Source organism: Siphateles boraxobius, unplaced genomic scaffold, assembly GCF_051911475.1.
Source record: "Siphateles boraxobius isolate OS27281-9 unplaced genomic scaffold, OSU_SipBor_1 20, whole genome shotgun sequence".
Classification (NCBI taxonomy): Eukaryota; Metazoa; Chordata; class Actinopteri; order Cypriniformes; family Leuciscidae; genus Siphateles; species Siphateles boraxobius.
The window spans coordinates 12566131-12591351 of NW_027508811.1; the positions used below are offsets into that span (position 1 = coordinate 12566131).

Here is a 25221-nt window from a genome sequence, read left to right on the forward strand (position 1 = left end):
TGCGTTACTATTTTTGTAATTTTCCTTATATATAAAATTTTTTTTTTTGCTTTCTTCTTGCATCTCGGGCAGTGAAGTCACATATGCGACAATTCAGCATGAGGACAGTTCACTTGTAATACAACGCAGCAAAACAAACATAAACAACAATGAAGGGAGGAGAGAGATGCGTGTTTTTTAGCTGGAAATGCAGTCACTATTTTGAGTTTGTGTCAGCTAAAGATGGCAATATTAAGGTTCGTTGTACACTCTGTGCTAGTGGCGACAAAGTGCTATCTAGCTAAAAAAAACACTACATCAAATTTGAAGAAACATTTGGAGTCGCAGCACTGCAGAGTCAAACTTACAGAGCAAGTCCCACCAGGTAGTGCGAATCAGAGAGCAAGAGGTCCCCAACCACCCAAACAAGAAAAGCTGGATTCCGGTGCAAAACCAGTAAGTGGGGGAGAGTTGAAGAAGTTGGACGATTGACTTGCCCTCGTTTCGTGCCATAATAAACAAGATCCCTACTACTGGCAATGCCGAGCTGCCTCGCAGAACCGCTTTTTCTTCTTATATGGAGGAGGAGTATGCAGTGATGGAGAGAAATCTGAAGGCCGCACTGAATGAGGTCGACTTTGTGTCAACTACCACGGATATTTGGACAGAAGTTATATGGAAGTAACGCGCCACTGGATCAGTAGATCCACATTAGAGCTCAACAAGGCTGCACTGGGATGTAGGAGAATTTGCGGTAGACACACGTATGAGGTTATTGGTGCAGAAGAGTGAAAACATTCACAAAGTCCGATGATGAGACTTAGGAGGGAGAGTCCACCCCCACAGATGATGATGTCACTTTTTTAGATCTGTCAGAAATCCTCTCAGCTGAGGATGAAAGTGATGGCCAGCTGTCTCTTCCACCCCAGCACAGGTGTGCTTCACACACCATCAACCTCATTTCTACAAAATGATGAGGAGAAATATTTAACTTCCAATGAAGAGAGCAAGGTTGGGTACAGTATAGTAGCAGCACAGCCAAACTAGCCAGACTTTACTACCCACACTTGAAATTCTGATGCAGAAGACCCTGGCTGTGAAAAATGCCCTCTCCAGGATGGAGGCCTTAGTGCCAGATGCCATAGTGCAGGTATGTTCCATATTTTAAGCTAGTTAAAATTTCTTGCATCACACTATTAATGAACATGGAACAGAATATTCATTATCATTGCAAAAGAAGATTAAAACAAATACAAATATCAGTAATTAACCTTAAACAAAATTAAATCCATAATATTGATCCCACATTAGGCATGGTTTGCAAATAATTCAATGACATAATAAATAGTAGGCCTTTTAGGCATAAACATATCAATTATATTTTTCAGGCTATCCAGACTCGTTTTGCCGGTGTGCTGGACGACAAAGATGCCCTTTCTCGCAGCTGTCAGTTGTCCAAAATTCTAACTCCGATGGCTGAGAGGTGCAGGTAGGAGGGAGCGAGTAAAAGAGCTTCAGATAGTAGAGTGCTGCCGCACAACTGCTCCTGCAGCACAGAGCCCTGTCAGTGTGCCCACCACATCTGTCAGCCAAGATGAGATTGGACTACCTGGAGACATGGACTACCTGAGGTCAGCCTATGACCTTCAGATTCTGCATCGGTTTTCAAACATAAAGAACATTTTCTTGAAATATAACACTCCAACCCCATCAAGTGCCCCTGTGGAGCGGCTTTTCAGTCTGGGAGGCTTGGTGCTCACGCCTAGAAGAAATAGACTTTCTGACAAGAGGTTTGAGAAGCTTCTGTTAATGAGATACAACCACTGGTTTACTCATAACATGCGATTACAATTTGGCCAAAGTAACAAAAGTAGACATGATATCAGCCTACATGTGGTGTTATACACTTGTTTTGTTTTGTAAAACCACTCCTTGGTGCTCTAATGCTGTGAACAACAGGTTCAATGTTCATAAAACATGTAAAAAATAATCCATATTTACATTTATAAACAATGTAGATTATAAATAGTAAGTTTTGCCATTACAGTGTTAACAGTTAAATATGTCAGGTCAAGAAAGACTGCCTTTATTTTATATTTTAGAAAAACAAGTATTTATGTTAAGTGAAGTCAAGAAAGACAGTCTTTAAATTTTTTTTTTTAATAAAAGCAAGTATTTATGTTAAGTGAATTCAAGAAAGACTGTCTTTATTTTTTTTTTATAAAAACGTTTTTAAGTTCAACTTAAAATGTCAGGAAATACATTATTGGAAGAGCATTTTTAACAGTAGCGTCAGAGTGAATGTTGGCAAAACCGGCGGCGGGGGTGTTGTTGGCAGCTGCTGAATGTAACTAATAAAGTAACTTGTTATCTAACTTAGTTACTTTTAAAATCAAGTAATCTGTAAAGTAACTTAGTTACTTTTTAAATGAGTAATCAGTAATCAGATTACTTTTTCGAAGTAACCGTGGCAACACTGGCCAGCATACAGCCTTTTCACAGACACACTCCATCAAAATTACTGACAGCAATATTTAAAGCATAATTAGACAAGTATTATTAGGGCCTATTGTCTTGTTTTATAATGTACAATTGATAAACATTTTGACTAAGCGCCTCTTTTAAAAGCTTCCCTTAAATAATTGTTTCATTAACTCAAAATAATTGCTATGGATATCACTTGTTGCCATGGTAACTGTTGCTTAGCTCTAGTCACGCATCATAAAGTTTCCAAGCCAACCCCTGCCTGCCTCTCTCTCTCTCTCGGGATCTTTTGCATCCACACAGAAACATTCATTCACTTTAGATGAAAAATTACAAGTGGATTCAAAATAGATTGAATTGAACCATCAAATGTGGAATAAGGAACAATCGATCCAAATTACATGGAACAGTTTGGAAATTACATATTCAGCTGTCCTATATAAAATGTGTAAAAGGAAACACAGAATCCTGTTGTATGCAACCTATAATGGTAACTGTGTGGTAGGCACTATAACAATTAGCATGAGCTCTCAAATAAACTTAACCTTACATTTTAATTCAATACAAATGCAGTAAGCTGGATATTATAGTAATTTTATAACATTGCTGTGTTTCGATTCAGCTATTGAGCCTCTAGTATAAGAAAAATGTGCAGCTTCCTAAATAATACAGAAAATAAGCTTTCTGGTTTCCCCTGAAGGGAAACCTAAGAGCTTTAAAAAAATGGTAGTGGCACAAGGTTCTTACAGATGTTTATCTCACATTACCAAGAGCAAAGGTATCTTGACTGCAACATAAAGTCCTGTGTAATCTACTTAATTCCTTACAATAACGGAATTTAACCTTCTGTCAACACTAACCAAAAAATTATCATCATTTGTCTGATGCGGTCAAAACACAGCGTGAGCAAGCCAGCAAATTTGAAAGACACACTTCACAACACACTTTATTATTTCCACCCTGTCTTCCTACTGACCCTCCCCCCATCTATTCAGTGAGATCATCACAAACCATCTGTAATTAGTTTCTCTCCAAATACCCATAAGCCTGTATTCTACAGCAATGTACACTATTAGTCAAATCAAAAGCGAAAAACATCATTTTAAACAGCAAAGGACAGTGTAGAACTCACCCGAGATCAGCACCCAAAGTAAAGAGTGTGACTATTCTTTTAGGCAAGCCACTCAAAATTCCTCAGGCAGCCACTTTACACTCCCTCTCTCTTTTATTTCTCCCTATCTCTCTCCCTTTCTCTCAGTCTCTTGTGAGTATCTATCTATCTATCTATTTATGTATCTATCTATCTATCTATCTATTCACAATGAGTGGGCTAATATTCTCAACTGGAGCTGCCCTGAACGATGGCTTTTGTTCCAGACTGACAGACCTCTTGGTATGACCTCATGTGAGGGCGTTGGTGCAAATAGCAAACACATATGCATGCTTTAGCAGGACATGTGCATGCACACACATACTGACAGATACAGGCAAATTTCCTTTAGTCCACATCTGTGTCAAGTAACAAAGTGTGGGGCGCTCAGGGATACTGGGTCAAATGCACAGTCAAAGTTTGTCTCTCTTCTTTCCCCCTCATTTTCACTCTTTATCATTTTGTCCACCACTCTCTCTTTCCTTTTATCTTTCTGTCTCTCTGGCTCCCACGTGTCTTTCTAAATGAGGCTAAAATCTTTGACTGACAAGCACCAAGTGCTCCACTTTCATCTGTTGTGGCTTCTGCAACAGAGCAGATATTGAATGAAGAGAGGGCGTGCGGGGTACTATCAAAATGAGAGAGAACAAGAAAAGTCACCTAAAGGAATCCATGTACGATGCTCATTCATGTTAGACCTGTTCTTTAAAGACAATTCAACAAATACATCTTTGAACACCCACATAGCAATATGGTTAATTTAAGCAATGAAATAGAATCCATCACATATATACTATTTAGACCATCCGGACAAACATCAAATAGTAATTTATTAAAAAAAAAATGTACAATTTTTTTTTGATGCCCCAACTGCACTGCATGAGCCTTTTATAAATAATGATATTCCCTGGACCTAAACAGCATTATTTTTATATCCTGTATCCAAAAATAGTCATTCAAATTCCAGTGTGGTTTGTAGCAGTAGGTTCAATAACAAACCTATGAAAGTGCATAAGGGGTATTTATAAAGTCTCACCTGCAGTCTTCTTGTTCTTCTGGCTGCTCAGTAACAGGGATAAAACTCTCCTCAGGCACAGTGGGAAAACTCTCCTCAGGCGCAGTGGGAAAACTCTCCTCAGGCGCAGTGGGAAAACTCTCCTCAGGCGCAGTGGGAAAACTCTCCTCTGTAGCAAAGGGCAAACTCTCCTCAGGAGCAGGGGGGAATTCCTCAGTTGGGGTTTGGAATTCTAGTTCAGCTTGAGGCGAACCGAGGGTCTCAAATGGTCTGTAAAGAAAAATAAACAGAGAGAGGAGATGAATAAATTATGCTTACTGTTTGTCTCAATGCAAACGTCTTATAGCCTGTATGCATGCAAGTGTACGTGTTGCGCTCAAATATGAGAAGCCCAGTGCGTGTTTGTGCGTGGGTATGAAAGGATTCTTTCTTGCCCTAAAGGGCACGGGTTGATGTCACTGTTGAGGTCACTCTCAGGAGATAATGGGCTTTTCACACAAAACATCACAAAATCATAAAATACTTTACATCTATGATGATATTCAATTCCAGGTTCTGTGATACACTGTTCTTAATAAATAATTTAATATTTATCTGTGTGTGTCAATGAAAACCACTACATTTATTTCGACATTTCTCTGAGTGCAACAAAGTCACTTTCCCTATATCTGTCTCTCATTTAAAAAAACTACCACATCGATTTGAAAAGTACCTGTTTTCTGTAGCTCCACAGGTAGTCTCATCTCTGTGCTCTGGAATGATCTGAGACATGGAGGCTGCTTCCTTCAGAGCTCTGGGCCAATCAGAACTTTCAGAAGAGTTGTCTGACCTCTCAGGTACAAAGGCTACACTTAGGTCTTTTCTATCTGAACTGTCTTTAACCGGTGATACCTGAACGGTTCCTGGGTCTGAACCCAGCAACACATCTGCAGATTCTGACACCTTGCTGACTTCCTCTTCACTAACTTCACTGTAATCTTTCAGTATTGTTTTTTCAGTAAGAAACGATTCTATGTCTCCACAATAGCTATCTGCTATGTCAGGATTTTGCTTGCTGCTACTTTTAGATGTATCTGTGAAAGTTTCACATAAAGTTTGAATAAAAGACTTGGTGGGCTGCTGACTAGACTGTTGATTGACTGTGAGGGAGGGCTGGAGGTAATCCTGGGGGTCAGTCACCAAGTAGACAGCGGTCTCAGGGTATAACAATGACACAAACTTTTTCATTTCAATCAGTGTCCCATCAGTGACTTCCTCAGTTAGCTGGTCTAAATTATCGACTATTGCTTCATCAGGGGAAGAGTGCTCCTCCAGCTTGCTTTGGTTTTCTTTGGATGTGCTTTCTTTAACTACAGACTCTGAAGACTTAGGTTCAGCCCTTTTGGACATCTCTATGCATTCTTTTTCAACTGTCTTATTCCCATCTTCATCCTCTGTCTGTTTACTTATCTTTTCTTGAATTCCTTCTGGCTGTTGTCTGTCAATTGAAATGGTGTCTTCTGCTTTCATAGTACTGATTGTGTTTTCAGATCCTGAACAAGTTCTTACATGTTGTGACTGCATGAGCTGCCGTTCAGAACACTTTGTATCCTGCTCCTCTGTGTTTTGGGTACGGACTGGGAATTGCTCTGAGAAATGCTTATTAAGCTGCTCCATCCTCCTGGTGGCTGTCTCAGATTGCTGAGAGGAATTAGGAGCTTTGGACTCTACTCCATCTTTAGAAGCATGATCCACACTTATCTCTTTTTCCTCTTCAATACTTTCCTGGAGCACAGAAGCAGATAAAGTGAGTGTGGAGGAGAACTGCCCATCAGAGGGCTGAAAAACTAACTCTTTTGCTTGCTGAAGTTTGGAAGTTCCAGCAGGAGACATCTGTGCAATATCACTCATTGAATCAGGTTGGATCTCAGTGTTTCCAATGTCTCCAGGGGTAACAGAACCAAAATATTTCTCACTTGTTTTTAGTCCTGCTGCATAGTGTGAGAGGCTGGGAAGCACAGAGAAATCACTTGAGTAATTTATAGGAAGTTCTGAGCCGGTGTCAAGTATTTCATCCAACACATTTCCATCCTCGTTAACACTAGTCTGTGATTTGGTACATTCTGCATGTTTACTCACACTTTCCTGTGATGCTGAGATTGAAGGCTCTTTTGCCTCTGTAGCCTCTATAACCGTTTTGACCACTGAAGTTTCAGAAGCTAACAATGCTGTGACAGACAAGTTGGGAGGCGGCTGTGTTTGAATTTCACTTGAAATACTTTCGACACAAAGATGAAAATTCACACCATTAAGATCTATTTTTTGCATACTTTGCTCTTCATTCTTTGGACATACATTGTACACAGCAACAGCTTTGTCGTTGCCCCCCACCAGTATGGCACTCTCTGATGTGCCGTTTAGGGAACCTTGAGCCTCTGCAGTACAATACACCATCACTTTCTCTTGCGTTTCACTTGCCTCACCATCTGCATTAATATTGGTCTCAGCATTTTCTAAACCATTGCTTTTACCCACACTTAACACGGCTTCTGGGGCACTCATAAACTTATGTTGCTGCTGAAGCTCTTGGGATTGTGAAAATACCAAATCTGACTGGCTCAAGGCCCTCGGATCTTGCGTGTGGTCTCTCTCAGAAAAAGCATTCACCACTGCAGACAGGGTCTGATCAATGATTGGAGGATATTTTTCAGTTGGTGCCCCTCTACAACCCAGAGCCACTTCTATAATCCCTTTAGAGGTTAAATCAGGATCTGGCACACAACTAGACTGCAATTTTCCTCTTGGAATGGTTTCATTTAATATTTTTTCTTCTCCTGATAACTTAAGGTGATTTATTAATTTCTGGTTCTCTCCTTGTGTTTGATCAAAATTTTCTTTTGCAGCAGTCTTATCCTGTTCTTCAGAGGTATTTGTCCTTTCTTTGCTGTCCTTTTCTGGGACAGATTTTACATTGTGTCTCTCATTTTCTTTCACACACTCCTTGTTTTGCTCACCTCCCATCACCTGCCTGAACCCTTCGGATACATCTTTATTAATTCTTACATTGTCTACAGACACATGTTGAACAGGTTCCTCAGTCAGAAGTGTATCGCCCTGTAAGTGCATCAGGAGCGAATCACATTTGATGTCATCAATAGGACTCTGTGTTGTCAAAGCAGATTGAGAATCAGCACAATATGCTTCAGAGTTATTTGTTCCCACTCTGCTGTCCTTCTCCTCCCTAAAAGCCATTTCTTCTTGTTCCTTTCTTTCATCCAGCTTCCCATTTTTCTGTTCATTTCCGTCTTCCTGAGAGGCACTAGTTTCATTTTTTGCATTGGATTCTTCTTCAGTTTCCTTCACACTCTCCTTGTTGTGATCTTCTCCTTTCAACTGCTTGATTCTTTCAGATATGTCTTCATTATTTAACTCATTGTCTGTCGTAACATTTGTAGGTACACTGCATGAATCATTTTCATGTTTAGAATTGACATGTCTTTCTCTCTTCCCTTTTTGACCAATATCAAATTCTACAGTGCCCTTAGACGCTTCATTCTCTTTCATCTTTGCATTTACAACAATATCTGGGTTTTTTGAAACTAGCGGTGAACAACCTGCCTGCTCTGGTCTGTCAGTTGTGAGCAGAAGGGACCTAGATGATGCTGCAATTTCCTGTGCGGAGACACCAACAGTGTAGGGCGGATCATCTGCATTTTGTTTTCTTAACATGTCTTCATTTACATCTGACTGTTGATTCGTTTTGTCTGCAATATTATTTACAATCTCTGTATCAGACTTACACACAAGGTTTACACTGCAATGTTCCCTGGTTCCTGCTACAGCAATATCACAGTCATTAATGGACTCAGAGTGACTCAGCATTGGGCCTGGAGCCTTTAGTACAATGACAGACACATCTCTGGCATCACTGTTGGTGCTTTGTTTGGTGGTTGAGGAAAGATCACTTTGTGCTGGTACTATAGTTTCCGCTGCAGGGAGAGAGGGGACTGTTGTGTCTCCAGCATCCACTGCGTCACTTTTCATTATTTCACCACTAAACTGTGATTCAGTCTGATAGGTCAGCATGTCTGCACACTTATCAGCTTTTGACAGGAGTGGCACCTCTGAGGTTGTAGTAGGATGCTCTGTGTTGGATTTCTTGTATGGTTGAGTGCAAGGACACATGCTGTCTGGGGCTGCTGCTGGAGACATGGAGCTGGTTTTTACCTGTGACTCCTCTTCGTGTGTGTATTTTTCTATGCATAACTCATGCTCTCGACTGTCATTCACAAAATTCTTTGAATTACCTGGACATATTACTTCTATGTCATCTGCTTCAGGTAACCCACATCCCTTTGTTTTGTCAGTCTCTTCATTCAGCCTTTCCTTGCTGCCAAATAGCATTTCTATATGTCTCTGTTCATCTCCTTCAGACACAGCGATATCAGCCCGCTCACCATCCACAGCAGGACCCTCTTGTAGAGAAACGTCCTGTAGTAAAACACTATTCTTCTCAGTGGATGCTGACTCATCTGTATCATTTGGACTGATCTGAGTAACTTTCAAAGACTCTTTATATTTTTGGTTCTGTTTAATTGCTTCAGTTTCTTCCAGAATTTCATTAACCACATCCTTTGTTTCAGTAACACTGGTGGTCTCATCTGCAGCTGACAGTGATGAAAATATAACAGAATTTTTATTGTTAACATCATCTGTCACTTTTCTACTTTCTTCACAACCACCCATATTTACATTAGCATTTTCTTCAAGTTTTACATAAGTCTCACCCTGCTCTTGAGATGTGCTGGTCGTTTCTCTGCAGTCCTTTGACCCTTTATATGTCGTTTCCACTTGTTTTTGCTTCCAATTTCTTTCCTCTTCACCTCCTTCCTCAAAAGCAGTAGGTTCTTTTAATGCACTGGATTTTTCCATTTCTGGTTTGTTGATGGTGAGAAAACCTTTAAAGTTAAAGCTAGTTTCTTTTACAGGGTGTCGTAGACTTTCAAATACCATCAGTGGAGGCAGAGAGGTGAATTCAGTCATTTGACATTTCAGCGCTGGATCCCTTTGGTCCTCAAAAGAGCTCTGCATACCTTTTGGAGACATACGCCCTTCCACCTTGGTACAACTTCCAGCGGTATCCCTCATGTTCACTTGTAGCTTAGTTGATTGAGATGTGTCTTCACTTGTAGGAGTTGTTTCTTGTTTGTGTTGCTGTGTTTCTGTCTTGATGGATGTGTCACAGCTTGTGGTTCTAGTTTGTGAAGAGCTCTGTACCTGTTGATTGTTGGCTTGCGCAGCAAAGCATTCGTTTTCCAAAGAAAATGCTGGCGGAAATGATCTATTACTGCCAGGCAATTCTGCTCCTGATGCACTTGGGCTTGGATTCAGATTAGCCTCTTCCTCTCTCTGCGTTTCTGTCTCTGTAGAATTTATGTGGGAGAGAGGAGGGTGTGGGCTGATGGAGACGCAGTCGTTTCTTCTGTTGATGGTCAGAGGAAACGGGGCTGTGCCTGCTGTGACAGGAAGGATGAGGTCACTCATGTCTTGTGTCGCCGCTAGTGATGCTGTGATGCTGTGGGATGGACACGTCTCGGTTGCTGTCTCTTTCTGTAAAACCCTGCCGGCATGTGCTGCGTTCTGTGCTCCTCCTTCGCTTGTTTCTTTCCCCTCCTCTTCACTCTCTCCTTTTCTCTTCTTTGATCGGGTACTCCCCACCTTCCAGTCACATGTTCCAAGGACGCCTAGAGAGGAATATGTGACCAGAGCTTTGTCCTCTGTGTCGACCGTGCCTGTATCCTTGTTTCCAGCTGGGGAGAGTGTGATCGGCAGAACCCCTCCCTTCCCCTCGCTCTCTATCGAGTTGTGTGGCATTTTGTTGCCACAGCTCTCCTCAGTCGCCTCCTCTTTCGGAACAGGTGAGCACTTAATCTTTGGAAAGATTACTGAGGTGCATTGCCGTCCCTGTTCAGCCGTAATTTCAGTTAATGTTTCCTGTGAGCTTGAAGACTCATCTGCTTCCAGCGCTGTCGATTCTCTCTCTGCTGCTTGTACTATTATTGCGACACTTTGGAATGCATTATCTCTCTTCTTCTCTCCCTCACTTTCTATCATTTCTGGCATCGTGGGTGTTTGTAGCAATGTGGAGGCAGCGGACTCTGCTGAAGCCTGTTCAAGGGCACTCTCTTCCTCCTCTTTTTCTGCACCGGTTCGGTTCAGAAAGTGTGAATTCCCCCACAGTGCTGCGTTTGCATCAGCTCCACTGCCTAAAGAAGGTCCATTCTCCGGCTCCAGTGGACATGTCTCTAAGTCATATCTCTCTTCAGGATCATGTTCAGGGGCTGCTTTAGCTTGGCCGAAATCAATCACAACAGCAGATGCATTAGACACATTTTTCTCATGTTTTACTTCCCCTGTTGTACAGTGGTTGTGGTGTATGGTTTCACCTTCTGATATTGATTTGTAGGGTCCATCTGTCTGATCCTGGTCATCATGTTGCTCAGGCCCCTGTGGAGAGTGCACTATCAGGGCAGGTGGAGACTCAGCCAGTGAAAAATTAGCTTGGTGAGCCTTGGGTTCTGGAGGTGGGGAGCAGATCAATTGTTTACCCTCAGGACTCAGCTGTTCCGAGAGTCCTAATTCCGGTCTTTGATGCTCAAGGCTTGATCCTACTTTTGTGTTTGTTTCTATCTGCTGCTGTGTCCCTGACTCCACCTGTTTTTGTGTGTTTGGTTGTAAGCTTATTTTAGCTTCTAAGTGTAACGTATGACCAGCATGTTTATCCATATGTGGGGATTGGCATGCCAGTAAATCACTAATTGACTGACTATGCATCTCTATTTTCATCTGTGTAGCTTTTGCAGAACTGATTTCTTCTTCGATCACAGGATTTAACTCTTGAAGTACTCCGTTTTCTCTCTGGGTTGTGTGTGCTATACAATTTATTTTGTTTTCATCTTGTGTGCTCTCACCCTCCAGGGTGTATTTCGAAGGGCAGATATCTTGTATTGATTGATCCTGGGTAAGTGTTTCCTTTGCTGTATCCATCTCTGATGTTTTTTGTGTACATCTCCATGTGTTATGTGTTGTTTGTTGGCCAGCTATGTTCTCAGCTGTCTCTATTTTTGTCTCTATCTCTGATTTTTTTTGCTGTTCTGCCTCTGACAGCTGGCTAGCTTCCTCACTGTGGTTTTCCGTTATATCCTTGATGTTTTTGACATCCTTAGCTCCAGCTGTCCAAGTCTTAGTTAGCTTTTTTCCTAGAACATAATCTTTGAAGCTAATCAACCCCTCTTCACCTGCTGAGGAGTCATTTTTGTGTGCTCCATTTTCATGGCAATCTCCATGAAATGTGATAGGTTTATGTGAAGATGAACCAAAATCCTTTATGACTTCAGCCTTCTCAATTTGTTCATTTTTCTCTGGCAGGGCTAAAGAGAAACACCTGTCCAGATCACCTGCAGTCCATGTGTCTGCATTGGAGGTTATGCCAAGAGCAGTCATTTCCTCCTCACATTCCTTTAAAGCTTCCTGAAGTTCATATTCCACCTGGGCAGCCAAAGGACTGAGGGATGGAACATCTTGCTGAGATGTGCTAGACAAGTGGTTCTGGGTCAGCGATGCAGTCTCAGTAGAAACTTGGTCGCCATCACAGCTAACAGCGTTCACCAAAAAAGAGACATTAGAATAAATCTGCTCTGAGATACATTCAGTTGTTTATTTCACACCAAGCCAAAGCATTCAACTTCACCTCATGCCAGAGACAGGATGAGAGTTCATGCATGGGCACAACTTAGTGCTTTAAGAGCAAAATAAACTAAAGACACACACACTGCAAAACATGTTTGTTGTCTTAAAACTATGGAAACTTTTCTTGAAAAGCAAAAAAGTCCAGAAAATATTAAGAATATAACTTGAATTAAGCATATATTTCTTATCTCAATAGCATATTTTGTTATTTGTTAATTAAGTTATTGAAAGTCTTTTTATCATGCAATTTTGCTTCTCAAGTAAATGTATCTTATTTTAAGGATGTTTAGATAATTTTGTTGGAAAACAACGCTTATAAAACTGATTATAAAAAATATTGCTAAATAAAACTTTTTTTTTTTTTACCAGTGCACACATCAAAAATGTTTGACTATACCCATCGTGATTTTTTCATTGGGTAAACCTCTTCAATTCCTCATTTCAACTTTATATATCACTTGCAATCATGTGTAAATTAATTTAATTGAGATTATAATCAAGATGCTGAAATATTATTGTAATTTTGAGAAGCTGAAATAGGAGTGTTTGTCAAGTAAAAGCCTTCATAGAATTCATAGCCTCAACCTCAAATGACGTTTTAGATGAAGGTTAATGCATCAATGCTTTTAAGTAGTTTGAGTGGCTACCTATATGTATGATAGAAGAGCACCAGCCAAAAAAAAACCCAGCAAACAACCTTATTACAGCAGACATTATACAACCTTGTGAATCACTGTGACTATATCACATTTCCAGAGCTGAAAGACAGTCAGTGACTAACATCCCAATAAAGTATGACAACCATGCTTCCTCCACACCGCCTGTCTCACCTAGTGTTCTTCTCTCTCTGTGCCTCCAGGGGCATTAACAGAACAGAGACACCATAGCTAACACATTTATGCCTGTCATTTTACACTAAAAATCTATCAATCATCTTCACCTCCAATGGAAACAAATGAGGGAGCAGATCCTCATGCGTTTTTCTATTGGACCACAGAGTGGTCTTGTGATCAGCCAGCTTGGCTCGCTGATGACATCAAGCTCGGCTTGCTGGTGACAACAGGCTCAACCACGCAGCCTTTTTCTTTTTTCAGTAAATGATTATGACTGGAAGCTGACACTCCCATTCAGGGGAAGCCAGAAAAAAAAAGTTTCTAACTCTTCTCTGGCATAACTGGAAAGTCAGACAGCTGTACTGCAGTTTAAGTTACGGCATTTATGCTTGTATATGCTAAAATCCTGAGGCCTTTTGGCATACTACAAGTCTGCATGAATTACAGAACTGCAGCCACTCCCTACTGCACTGTCAGGCAGCATTTCAATACCCACAATCCTCTGCCTAAGCATTGCTAAAGCCCTTTCAGCATAAAAAATTAATAAAAATATAAACAGTTTACTCTGATATGATACACCATAATTAGCTAGAAACTAACATGAAGTATACCCTTAAACCATGTAAAGTATGAATAGAGATCCCATCTGTGTATGCAATAGCAACCAGATTTGCTAATGTGTTGATAATTCTCTCAACAGGAAACAAAATGAACACACACGAAACGGCCACAAATATACACACACCACACTCAAACATGGCTTCCGGTTAAGGAGGACATATCTCACGCTGTACATTGATCCAGCGTGGTAAACCATACATTTTCACCATGCAAGCGTGTTAAAGAGTCATTTCAGCTGGCAAATCAAAAATCAACCAAAAACAACACTAGTTCAGTTCACAGCAAACCAGCTCAACCAACTGTTAAGCTAGCCAAACATATTCAACAGACCACCAACCCAGTAAGCACAGCTACGGTGGTGTAAATGTTTTTTTGTTGTGAAAAGGTTGATAATGTTTTTTACAAAAAACTTAAATATGTAAGTGTAAATAAAACATTTATTTATTTATTACAAAAAAAAACATTTTCACAAAGATTCAGAGAAACATTTATAATTGCCATTACCACATCCAACCTGTTTTTGACGCTTGCATTTTAAATGTTTACCCTTAAAAAGTAAGCTATTTCTGGTTGTATTTTGCTCATAAATGTGCATTTCATAAACAAAAACATTTTGCAAAAATATTTTTAAGCCTTTTTCATTCACATGTGCTTATTGCAAATATATCTGATAAACCTAAATAAGGAATATATTCATTTTCTTTTCTCAAAGTTGCTGTTTTTTTGTTTTTTTAATCCAAATACAAAATACATGTCATGTTTTCATTATGCCATTTTTTATGTCTTTATCCTGTTTGTCGAACATTTTTAAAAACAATAACTAACTAACTAAATTAACTAAAATGCAATGAAATATAAACAAGTTTTGTGCTTACTGGGAGGAAACACAGCACATATCAATTGCCACAGCCAGAACACAAAATGGAGCAAAAGAGATCTCACCTAAATCTATTATATCAATGAAAACATAAATAAACTTTTGCCCAATTAAAAATGTCCATCTATTATGCCATAGCAGACTGGTATCTCTCTGTCTCCATTTTCATTATTACTCTGTTACCTCTTCATGAGGCCCACTACTGGTGGACTGGCCTTCATGTAGTGCTCTAGGCCTGCCAGCAGAGGGTTGGCAGTGCCACCCAGTGCCACAGTCTCATTCTTCATCTCACCCAAGTCTACCTGCTCACAACTATACACACACACACACACAAATATAAATGCCCTTTAATATATGAGCCTCATAACACCGGGCTCATTATTTAAAAGAATTAATGACTAATAGAGGTTTTTTTTTTTAATCAAAGAAGCCAGGTTTTATCAAATTGCAAATATTATACAAACAGACTGTGATGCATTGTACAATTTAATACACTACATAGTAATACAGAGTACATTTAATAGAAAATATATGTATAAATAATATAATTCATAATGTAAAATAATGATGTCTGCAAACAAGCCTTTCATTTTCATTAGCATTACATCCATAAAATCGTGTAAAATAAAAGTCACTGGAGTGTGCCTTGGCTGTACCACCTTAACAGCTGGTGAGGTTTGCGGCTCTTTTGTAGGCCTGCCAATTGTCCATTCAGTCAAGATTTCCATAGGGATGAGATTAATAGAATTCACTCTGTGTTGATCCAGCCAAGGTAGTATAAGAAATGATCTTTATAGAATAAGTCCAGTGTTTTGTTTTGCTCTTATTGTGAAACAGAGTAAGATTGTAAAAATGAGGGCGAGTGTCAGAGTCCGATACAATCTGTGGCTTCCAGTTTCAAGACAGATATGAACTTGCGTTATTCTTTGCATCCTCAATTCCCAGGTGAGCTCACAATTTAATGGTATCTTAAAAAGATAGTTCACCTAAAAATGAAAATTCTGTCATCATTTACTCACCCTAATGTCATTTCATTCCTGCATGTGACATTTTTCAAAATGTCTTCCCTTGAAAGTATTTTATATGAGGGTGAGTAAATGAATTGGTGGATGAATTATCCCTTTAATTACACTAGACACATTAACAATTATCACTTCTTTAATCTCTTTGTTTTTGTCTCTAGAGTACAAAACTTGCACAACAAAGAAAAAAAAGTTTTTTTGTTTACCAGACATGTGTATGCAAACCATAACTGAAATGCAGAGAAATTTGCATCAGATGTGTGAACAACTTTTCAACAGAATCAGCCATCCTGTTGAAACTTGCCTCTTGATAAGTGTCTGATGACAGGTCTACTCCTCAACAAAATTCTCTTGAGTAAATGAGTGTGTGTAAGCGAGAAAGAAATAGTTGAGACTTACCCAAGTGAGGTTCCCCAGGTGAGATTGAACTCAGTGCTGAGGTCAAGGTCTATGCTGGGCAGCAGATCATGGGAAAACTCTAGCTCCTCTTTATCCTCCTCTTCGAGTCTTTGTGGCTTTTCTTCTTCGTCAGCAGGCACCTGTGGCTCCGCAGTGACTGAATCAGTGTGGACAGACTTTTCCTTCAGTTGGCTCACCTTGTCAGTGTGTACTGTGTCCTGAGAATCGCAATAAAAGTAGTTAGAGCACTGACTGGAGCAATGTGTTTTTAATCTGAGATCCGGAAATCACCCAGACCAGCTGCACGCACTTAAAAAGGCCTACTTGCCACTTAGTGAACAAGTTAGTCGTTCAAACCGAGATTATGTTTCTTTACATCTACAGGGCTTGACTTTTAACATAAAAAGAAAACACACCCACCATGTCAATAAATGCTGAGGTGATTAGACTACACACCCTGATCATTTATCAGTGTGCCATCTGTACTTTTAGACAAATCTTAAAAAATAAACATGTTTTCAAGGAATCCAACATATCAGCAAGGCCTAATGGATAAATTTGGACATGCTCATTTGCCCTCAGTTCAGACATGCTCATACACAACATATGCCTGTAAACTAAAAAGGTAATTCAAGGTTCGTAATGAACTTCCACAGAATTCATTCTCTTACTGTTTCTTTCCAAATTAGGCAAAATAAGCGATTGTGATTTCCAAATGAAAAAAGATGGCTTCATTCAACTGAACTACAAGATTAAATCTATTCTGAAGCTTTTTGTAAAGGAGCTAGGAAAAAATAAATGTTGAATTACTATATGCGGAATTTATTTACATATAGTGTTTAAATTTAGAATGCATTTTTCATACTGCAAGACAATTGAAATACAAAAAGAAATCATACTTATTTAAGAAATTACTAAATTAAGTGGTTACTTAAAATACTTCAAAGAAATCTCCTACTCGTTTGGCCGACCCCGTTAGGGGTCGAAATACCGGATCATCCACATATTTATTTGGCACAGGTTTTACGGCGGATTATACATTCTAAAAAAATATTCAACTAAAATCCTTATATGATGTTAGTGACATGACAATTAGAGATATTTATTTAATTTTCAGTATCTCCTTTGCATAATAAAAACTCTTATTGAGACTAAAAGAGAATCTTATCCTATCAAAACACAGACACACACTCATTTCACTCATTGATCGACAGTATGATTCACAGGCAAGTCTTTGTGCAGCAAAAGAAGATCATGTTGCAGGCTCTCTGGAACCCAGGTCACATTAGAGGTGCATTACACAGAAGCCCCACATCCATTACCTATTGTTTTTATCATCTTAGACTCAAGTGCACACTCGATATACGCATGCAATCCCACCTCTGCTGTACGTTACGTGTTATACTCTCTCTGAGCTTTAAGACATGAGTGAATTCATACATTGATCTACATTGCCAGGCCTTTGTGAGCACAAACACCACTCAATTTGAATCAGGTCAGAGTATCAAATGAAACTCCCAGACCTAAGTCCAGACAAACTCAAGGGTTCGGTTTCCATTAGCTTTTTCAGATTTTTAATTTGTTTGCCAAACCTGGAATAAACACAAGGGTTTCAAATATCAGCAAGATTTTGTAGTGACAGGCGGCTGGGTTTTCAACAGAAAACAGCTAAATCTCTGAAGAACAGGATGCACTTCACACACCGGTGAACAATCACTGTACTGTATCACTGTATACCTAAATCAGTCTCCCTCAGCCCCCTGTGTGGACCCAGTGCTAGACTATTCCAAAATTCCAGTCATTATGCTGAGAATCTGTGTTCTTGTTATATATTATATAAGTTAAATCATGAACCAAATACATAAATCAAATACCTGAATCATAAAATAATTACTTTACTTCATTGAATCACTGAGGTTTTGTTCATGCTGCATAAAACCACATTCATTCACACCTCCACTTGAGTTTAATAGAATAATACCACACTTTATGTTTATAATCTTGTTTCTCATGGTTGGTTTATAGTTCCACAGCTTCCTGTTTCCTGTATACGCTGTTAAAGGGGTAGTTCACCCAAAAATGTAAATGATGTCATTAATCACTCACCCTCATGTTGCTCCAAGCCAGTAAGACCTCCGTTCATCTTCAGAACACAGTTTAAGATATTTTAGATTTAGTCCGAGAGCTTTCTGTCCCTCCATTGAAAATGTATGAACGGTATACTGTCCTTGTCCAGAAAGGAAATAAAGACATCATCAAAGTAGTCCATGTGACCTCAGTGGGTTAGTTAGAATGTTTTGAAGCATCGGAAATACATTTTGGTCCAAAAATAACCAAAACTACGACTTTATTCAGCATTGTATTGTCTTCCGGTTCTGTTGGGGATCCGCGTTCACGAGTTCGCAGTGACGCTGATGACGTAAGACGCTGCTGACGTGTATCTGGTGCGTCCGTGTATTCGGGTTCAAATAAATATGGCTGGGCAAAAAACTGCAAGTCTTCCTCTATGTGGAAATCCTTAGACATGTTTGTGAAGATTGTTTTGTTTCCAGCGTGTGTCTCCCTCAGACTGTAAACGAAGCTCGGGCGCACCAGACACACGTCAGCTCGTCTTACGTCAGCAACGTCACTGAACGCGGATCCCCAACAGAACCGGAAGACAATACAATGCTGAATAAAGTCATAGTTTTGGTTGTTTTTGGACCAAAATGTATTTCCGATGCTTCAAAACATTCTAACTAACCCACTGATGTCACATGGACTACTTTGATGATGTCTTTATTTCCTTTCTGGACAAGGACAGTATACCGTCCATACATTTTCAATGGAGGGACAGAAAGCTCTCGGACTAAATCTAAAATATCTTAAACTGTGTTCTGAAGATGAACGGAGGTCTTACGGGCTTGGAGCGACATGAGGGTGAGTCATTAATGACATCATTTTCATTTTTGGGTGAACTAACCCTTTAACTTGTATCTAAACCCTAAAAAACTCAATTGAGCACACAGTAACTAAAATAAGTCACTTTTGATGAATTACATTTGTCTGTGTGCTTACAATGTTAAAGCTGCATGTGGGCATCGCTTCCCCAGATATGAAACAGGCAACCTTTAAAAAAAGAGCCAGTCTATCATTGTCCTTTGACCTACAGCATGAGTGGTCCTGAAAAGCAGACCCCATATGGTCTCTTTTGCCCTGCCTCTTTAACAGCCCACATTGTCCTCCACTACAGTAAATCCCTGCTGTTAACTACCATGCGTCCTGGCTGTGCAGGGTTACTGGTTGTCATGGCAATCATATAAGCCTAACAAAGCAGACTGACCTCTACATAGTTGTGGGATACACACTAACTATAAATTATATGAAATGCAGTCCAGTTTTGAATTAGTATATAAAATAGACCAAAATATTATTCCTCTTCAGGAAGCACATATTACTGTAATCAGCTAACACATGTAACAATCCAAATCAATACAGAAGCAATACTACTACACTGCAAAAAAATGACTTTATAATGAGCTTTAAATTGGTAATTTTTTTATGTTAAATGTTAACATCTTTAAAAAAAACTTTTCCTACGAAATACACTTGTGGCCTATATTAGAAAAATACATTCCCTGAAAAACAAGTCTTGATATCTCATGCAGCACTCACTGCCACATTGTAAAACTATCTTGTTTTAAGGATTTGACAGATTATAGAAATGCTTGAGAATATAGGTTCAGTGTAAAACGCCACTAAAGCAGGCACTAAATAATTGCGAAACTCACCTTTTCTGGGTAAGGAGGAACACACTCAGTTGCACGAAAACAGTGCGGCTGCAGAGTGCGCTGAACTCCCAGAGAGCGCGAGCAGAGTGTGTGTGTGTGTGTGTGTGTGTGTGTGTGTGTGTGTGTGTGTGTGTGTGTGTGTGTGTGTGTGTGTGTTGTTTGTGTTTTGGTTCAGCCGGGTAAAGACATACACATGCTGCAACACATGCTGCCTATGTTTCCGTCTCATCAACAGACTTCACCTCTCCTGCTACAGATCCATGCCCTTCAGAAGTGAACTCTGCTAGTCCCTGAAAGTGTGATACCGACTGTTCCTGCTGAGAAGCAGTACTAGGAAATCTCAGACTAGGACACTCACTGAGCAACTTGAGTAGTGATCCCTCCCCCTTCTCCGGGTAACTCGTTCAGCATGACGCTTCTGCCCTCTGATCCCTCCCTCTCTCTCTCTCGAGCTCCTGCTTCTGATGTGTGCTCTGCTGCAGTTCTGTCACTTCCTGCTGGGGGACTGAGTGAGGACAGCACTCTGATGCACACGCTGCAGGTGTACACTGGGAAATGGGCCAAAGATCAATCTCAAAGTAGCTAGCATGGGAGGGAACGTTATATAGACTAACTTTTGAGGCTTTTGTGAACTAGAAACATATATTTACACTTAAACTCTATGATTTTAAACAGAATACAGACTTGTTGAACAATAATAATAAATAGCCACTCCCTATAGGCACTCAATTACTAGGGTCCCCATTATAATGCCGAATTTTAAACATTGAGGCTGACTCAGTGGTTCTCAACCTGTTTGACTGTAAGGCCCCCCTTTGTCCACAACAATATTCAAAGGCCCCATGACCTTTCAGTTGTTCACGATTTACTGCATAAGAATTTTTTTGTAATAGGCTATTCTTTACTCAGCATTTTACCTGATACAATATTTTAGAGTTTGGCATAACTAGAAAAATGAATATTTAACCCCCCTGAGATATCAGGACTTGTTTTCAGAGAATGTATTTTTCTAATACAAGTTTATTTCGTAGTAAAACTTTATTTTTTAAAGATGTTAAAAATTGTTTAGATTCTTAACAAGTGATAAAGACTAAAACTAATTAAAAACTTATTATAAAGTAATTATTTGCAATGCAAAGCTCATCCTCTACTAAGAAAAAAAAAGACAACAGCCTAAGCAGGTTTGCTGACATGTGTCAGCAACAATTTTATAATTGTTTTAGGGCACTATTCAGCTGGTCATCTATGGTAGACAAGTTGGCCATCCAACTAAACACCAGACAAGCTGAAAACCATTGGCTATGCTGAGAGACATTTAAGCTGATTTAATGGGTCAAGCAAAATATTAAATAAAATCCATGTTAACTGCTCCTATATGTTCTCACTAAATATTTTGTTATCCTGGGCTGTTTCTGGACCAAAGTTAACATAGAAATACCATGCACACTGCCAGTGCAATTCACAAACACATGCTGAACCCCTCCAGCACATCATTTACCATGGCAGACTGTGTTTCTTCTGGAGGAAATAGCACCACGTTGTCTGGAGCGCCCTCCTGTGTCAGAGACATATGATGTAAAAGGAGAGATGGATACAAGTTCTGGAGATATAGGAACAGTCTTGGGAGAAATGCATGGCAGATTTGAGTCACCATATACCTCAGGCAGTCTACGGTGCTGTTGTTGTTGGAAGTTTACCGAGAGTAGCCTACTTAAAGTTCGTTCTGGAAACCTACCAAAATGGTTGGAGTCATCCAGGAAAAAGCACAGAGCCAAATAGGTTGATCCTATTAAGATTAACCCTGAATTCCAAGTTGAGTAGCCTTGAAGCATAACATCGCAAATTATTCCTTTCAGGGTCCATTGAAGATCAAACCATATTTCCGAACTCATACATGAATTTTAACTCTTTCCCCGCCAGTGTTTTTGAAAAAGTTACCAGCCACCGCCAGCATTTCTTTCTCTTTTTTTATCATTTTCGCAAAAGTTTATGATTATGAATATCTGAATATGCTATTGGCTATATCAAAAGAAAGAATAGACCATCTCCTTTAAAAAAAACACCTTTTATTCTAGCTTAATGCATTCCTTTTTAGCAACACTTGAATGTGTGAAGTTTCATTAAAAAATAGCAACATTTTGAGCAAAAAAAACCTGAGAAAATCATGTTTTTTGTCAAAGACTACTCCATAGACTACGTTTACATGCAGCCAATAACCCGTTCAAAACCGGAATATTAGCAATAACCCGGTCGCGCACGGCCATGTAAACACCGGCAAAAACCCGAATATGCTTATATCCCGGATTTTAAAAACCCGGATATGATCCCTGGGCTACCCCTTTTCTAACCCCAAATTTTGGTCATGTGAACGCGTATCGGCATATCCCAATAGTGATTTGTGTTCAGCACATGTTCGATTCGCAAGGAACTTGGTCTTTTGAGTAGAGAAACTTCTCGGTGCATACAAAAACCCGTGTGCAGTATACCGGAAGTAAACGTGGCGAGACGCAGCACAGCACTTTTGGAGTGAGGTCAGTACCAGCACCAAAGCGCAAACAAAGGTGATTGCTATCTGCCCCAAACTATTCATTATCCGAGTGCTGCTGCTGCTGCTGTTGTTGTCTTTGGATACAGGAAGAAGAATCGGAAATGATGTATATTGCGTCTTAAGGTTGTCCGTACGTCCAGACGCTAACCGTGCGTCGCCGTTTACATCGGGATATTACAATTCCATGTATACAGGAGTAACTCTCTCTGCTCACGCATGTAAACGTCCTAATGTTTCAGAAACCCGAATAGTGACCTTAACCCGACCATAACCCGAATATTGGCTGCTTGTAAACGTTCATAGATGGAGAGTAGATCGAGTCCATCAACACACCGCCAACACCTGCACAATCCTACCTCGACATTTCATTCAGTAACATTATTAAGCAGTTTTGATGCTGTTTAATGTTTATGATCGCGTTATTTTACATGCTATCACTTATGTCGCCTGTGTTTTGATCAGGAGATTCTCTACTTTTTCAGAAGTAGCCCAGAAAATCTTTTACCGTAGTAACAGTGAAAACATGGAAAGCCGGAAATTTCTGTCAATGGTGGGGAAAGAGTTAATATCAAATCAGCAGCCAAAGATATGTGCGAAAGATTTAAATTATAGGGATCATTGTTGGAGAAGAAACTTTGAAACAGTAGACTAGCTATAAGCTATAAACTAATCATTTTAAGCTACTGTTTTGAATAAATAATTAGCTAGGTATAGTAGTCAGATTATAGGCCTATTACCAAAAGTGTAATAGACAATTTTATAACAAAACAAAAAAAACTATTTGTAATCAGTAATGGACTACAATTTATCGGGCTAATGGTGACAGTCTGGTTACAGTAGCCTATCACAAGTAGTCTACAGGTAAATCTATATTAACTATATCCTAACAACAACAAATCCTAGTTTGCATAACTTGGTAAAAAACAAAGAACCTTACAGAACCGAATCAGTAGAATGAAACCGAGATTCCTAGCGCTACAAATTAGGGCAGCATTTAAAACAAACCAATTCACTAGAATGAATCGGGTATTCTAGTGATTCATATGTGAGACATAACCGTTTAGAATCAATCAATTCACTTTAATTAATTGAACTTTCCAACGCTATGAGAGAGGACCATTGAGGTAAAAACATTTGATTATTTCATCTGCTCAGACAAAAAAATTAAATAAATAACATGATGTAGCGGTTGGTCACGCGACACCATAGCCTACTTGTTGAAAAATGTTACTCATTAAGCTACAGGAAAAGCTGCACGTTGAAAGCAGCCAAATGTCTGTCATGCTACTGAGAAAATGTAGTTCCCTTTCGAGAACGTTCACTTCGTATTGCATAGCTATACGCAGTGGGAAAACTCCTTTTCTCAAGAATATTGAAGCCATTATTTTAAAACACATTTTTGCTTACTTCTCTGTGTTCGCCGTCGCAACACACTAGAAGCCAAAAGAAAGCAAATTTCTACCACGGCGTTGTTGCAAATGCAGAGCTCCTCTGAATGAAGCTGAAGGACACAGCGAGTGCGCCCCATGCCTGGGACTCGCCCACGCAGAGACTGCAATCAACAAGGGTGGCTGACCGCACTACAAGAGCTTGCCAATCTCCATCCTGCCCTCGCGGCTTGCTCTCCTTTTGGACGGCGACCCCACCCCTCGCGCTCCCCCGCTTCCTGCCCTCCTCGAGCCACGACGGAAGAAGTGACTGGCCAAAGGATGCCTGAACCGTGCAAGCCCACGCAGGCCCAGTCCCCACGTGCCGCGCTCTCTCCTCGCGAGACCCCTTCACCGGTGCTCTTCTCGCAGACGGAGATCCTGGCTGCATTTGAGGGAGAAGACTGGCCGGGCTCGACAGCTGACCAGGCCCCTCAATCCCAAGCCAGTGGAGACGGTGCTAGAGCGAGCGGGGACGCTGATCTTATTTGCGTCCTCAAAGGCCTCGACACCAGGCGTCAGCAGACCCCTCGTCAAAGACCAGCCAACCCTGTAAGGCGCGCACCACTGCAGAAAAACACTGTTTATGCAGCGGCTCAAACAAAGCGATAACTGGGTGTTTTCCTAACAGCCCCCCTTACAGTCCGGACAGCTAGAAATGTTAAAAAATCAGTCACCAGGCCCGTTACAAAGCACTCGTCACTGATAAAAAAGCTGTCTCTATAGCAAACCCAAACACACTCGAAAAGAACACTTTTCTAGCTTTCAAAGTTCGGGCGGTCGGGTCCCCGTCACACGGTGGCCTGCCCCCAGATTTCATTCAACCCCTAGCTACGCGGGCCGAGGCCTGGCAGGCCATCCCCGGGGTATCAGATGGGTAATTAAAACAATAAAGCGAGGCTACTCGCTCCAGTTCGCTTGCAGACCCCCACATTTTCGCGCAGTAGTCGAGACATCGGTGGGAAGCAATGTAGCTCATGTCCTTCACACCGAAGTGTCAAACTTACTAATGAAAGGAGCTGTCGAGACAGTTCCCCCATCATTTAGCGAGTCGGGCTTTTACAGTCGCTACTTTCTCATTCCAAAGAAGGACGGTGGCCTCAGGCCAATTCTAGATCTCAGACACCTGAACATGAAACGGCCATTCAGGATGCTTATAACCAAACAAATTCTCGCACAAATTAGCCCAGGGGAATGGTTCTTCTCAGTGGATGACCACAGGCCATTCTTGAGATCTGCCTTCGAGGGGCGGGCTTATCAATATAAGGTCCAACCATTCGGTCTGTCTCTAGCACCCCGTGCATTCACAAAATGCATGGATGCTACGCTTGTCCCCCTGAGACAACGGGTAATGCGCATCTTAAACTA

The 25221-nt window shown here is 40.4% G+C and overlaps 1 protein-coding gene across 22 annotated transcripts in view; it reads right to left on the bottom strand.

Moving 5' to 3' along the window:
• Positions 1–25221, bottom strand: part of tacc2 (transforming, acidic coiled-coil containing protein 2) — a 78663-nt gene that overhangs the window by 44438 nt on the left and 9004 nt on the right. For 21 of the 22 annotated variants that reach the window (XM_077236862.1, XM_077236861.1, XM_077236858.1 and 18 more), the window contains exons 2-5: positions 16109–16326; positions 14871–14999; positions 5341–12261; positions 4650–4898 (exon numbers count right to left, since the gene is read on the bottom strand). In XM_077236862.1, the coding sequence (XP_077092977.1) occupies positions 4650–4898; positions 5341–12261; positions 14871–14999; positions 16109–16326 (7517 nt within the window). Of the gene's footprint in view, positions 1–4649; positions 4899–5340; positions 12262–14870; positions 15000–16108; positions 16327–21376; positions 21434–25221 lie in introns of all 22 variants that reach the window. The other variant, XM_077236842.1, reaches the window with a different exon arrangement.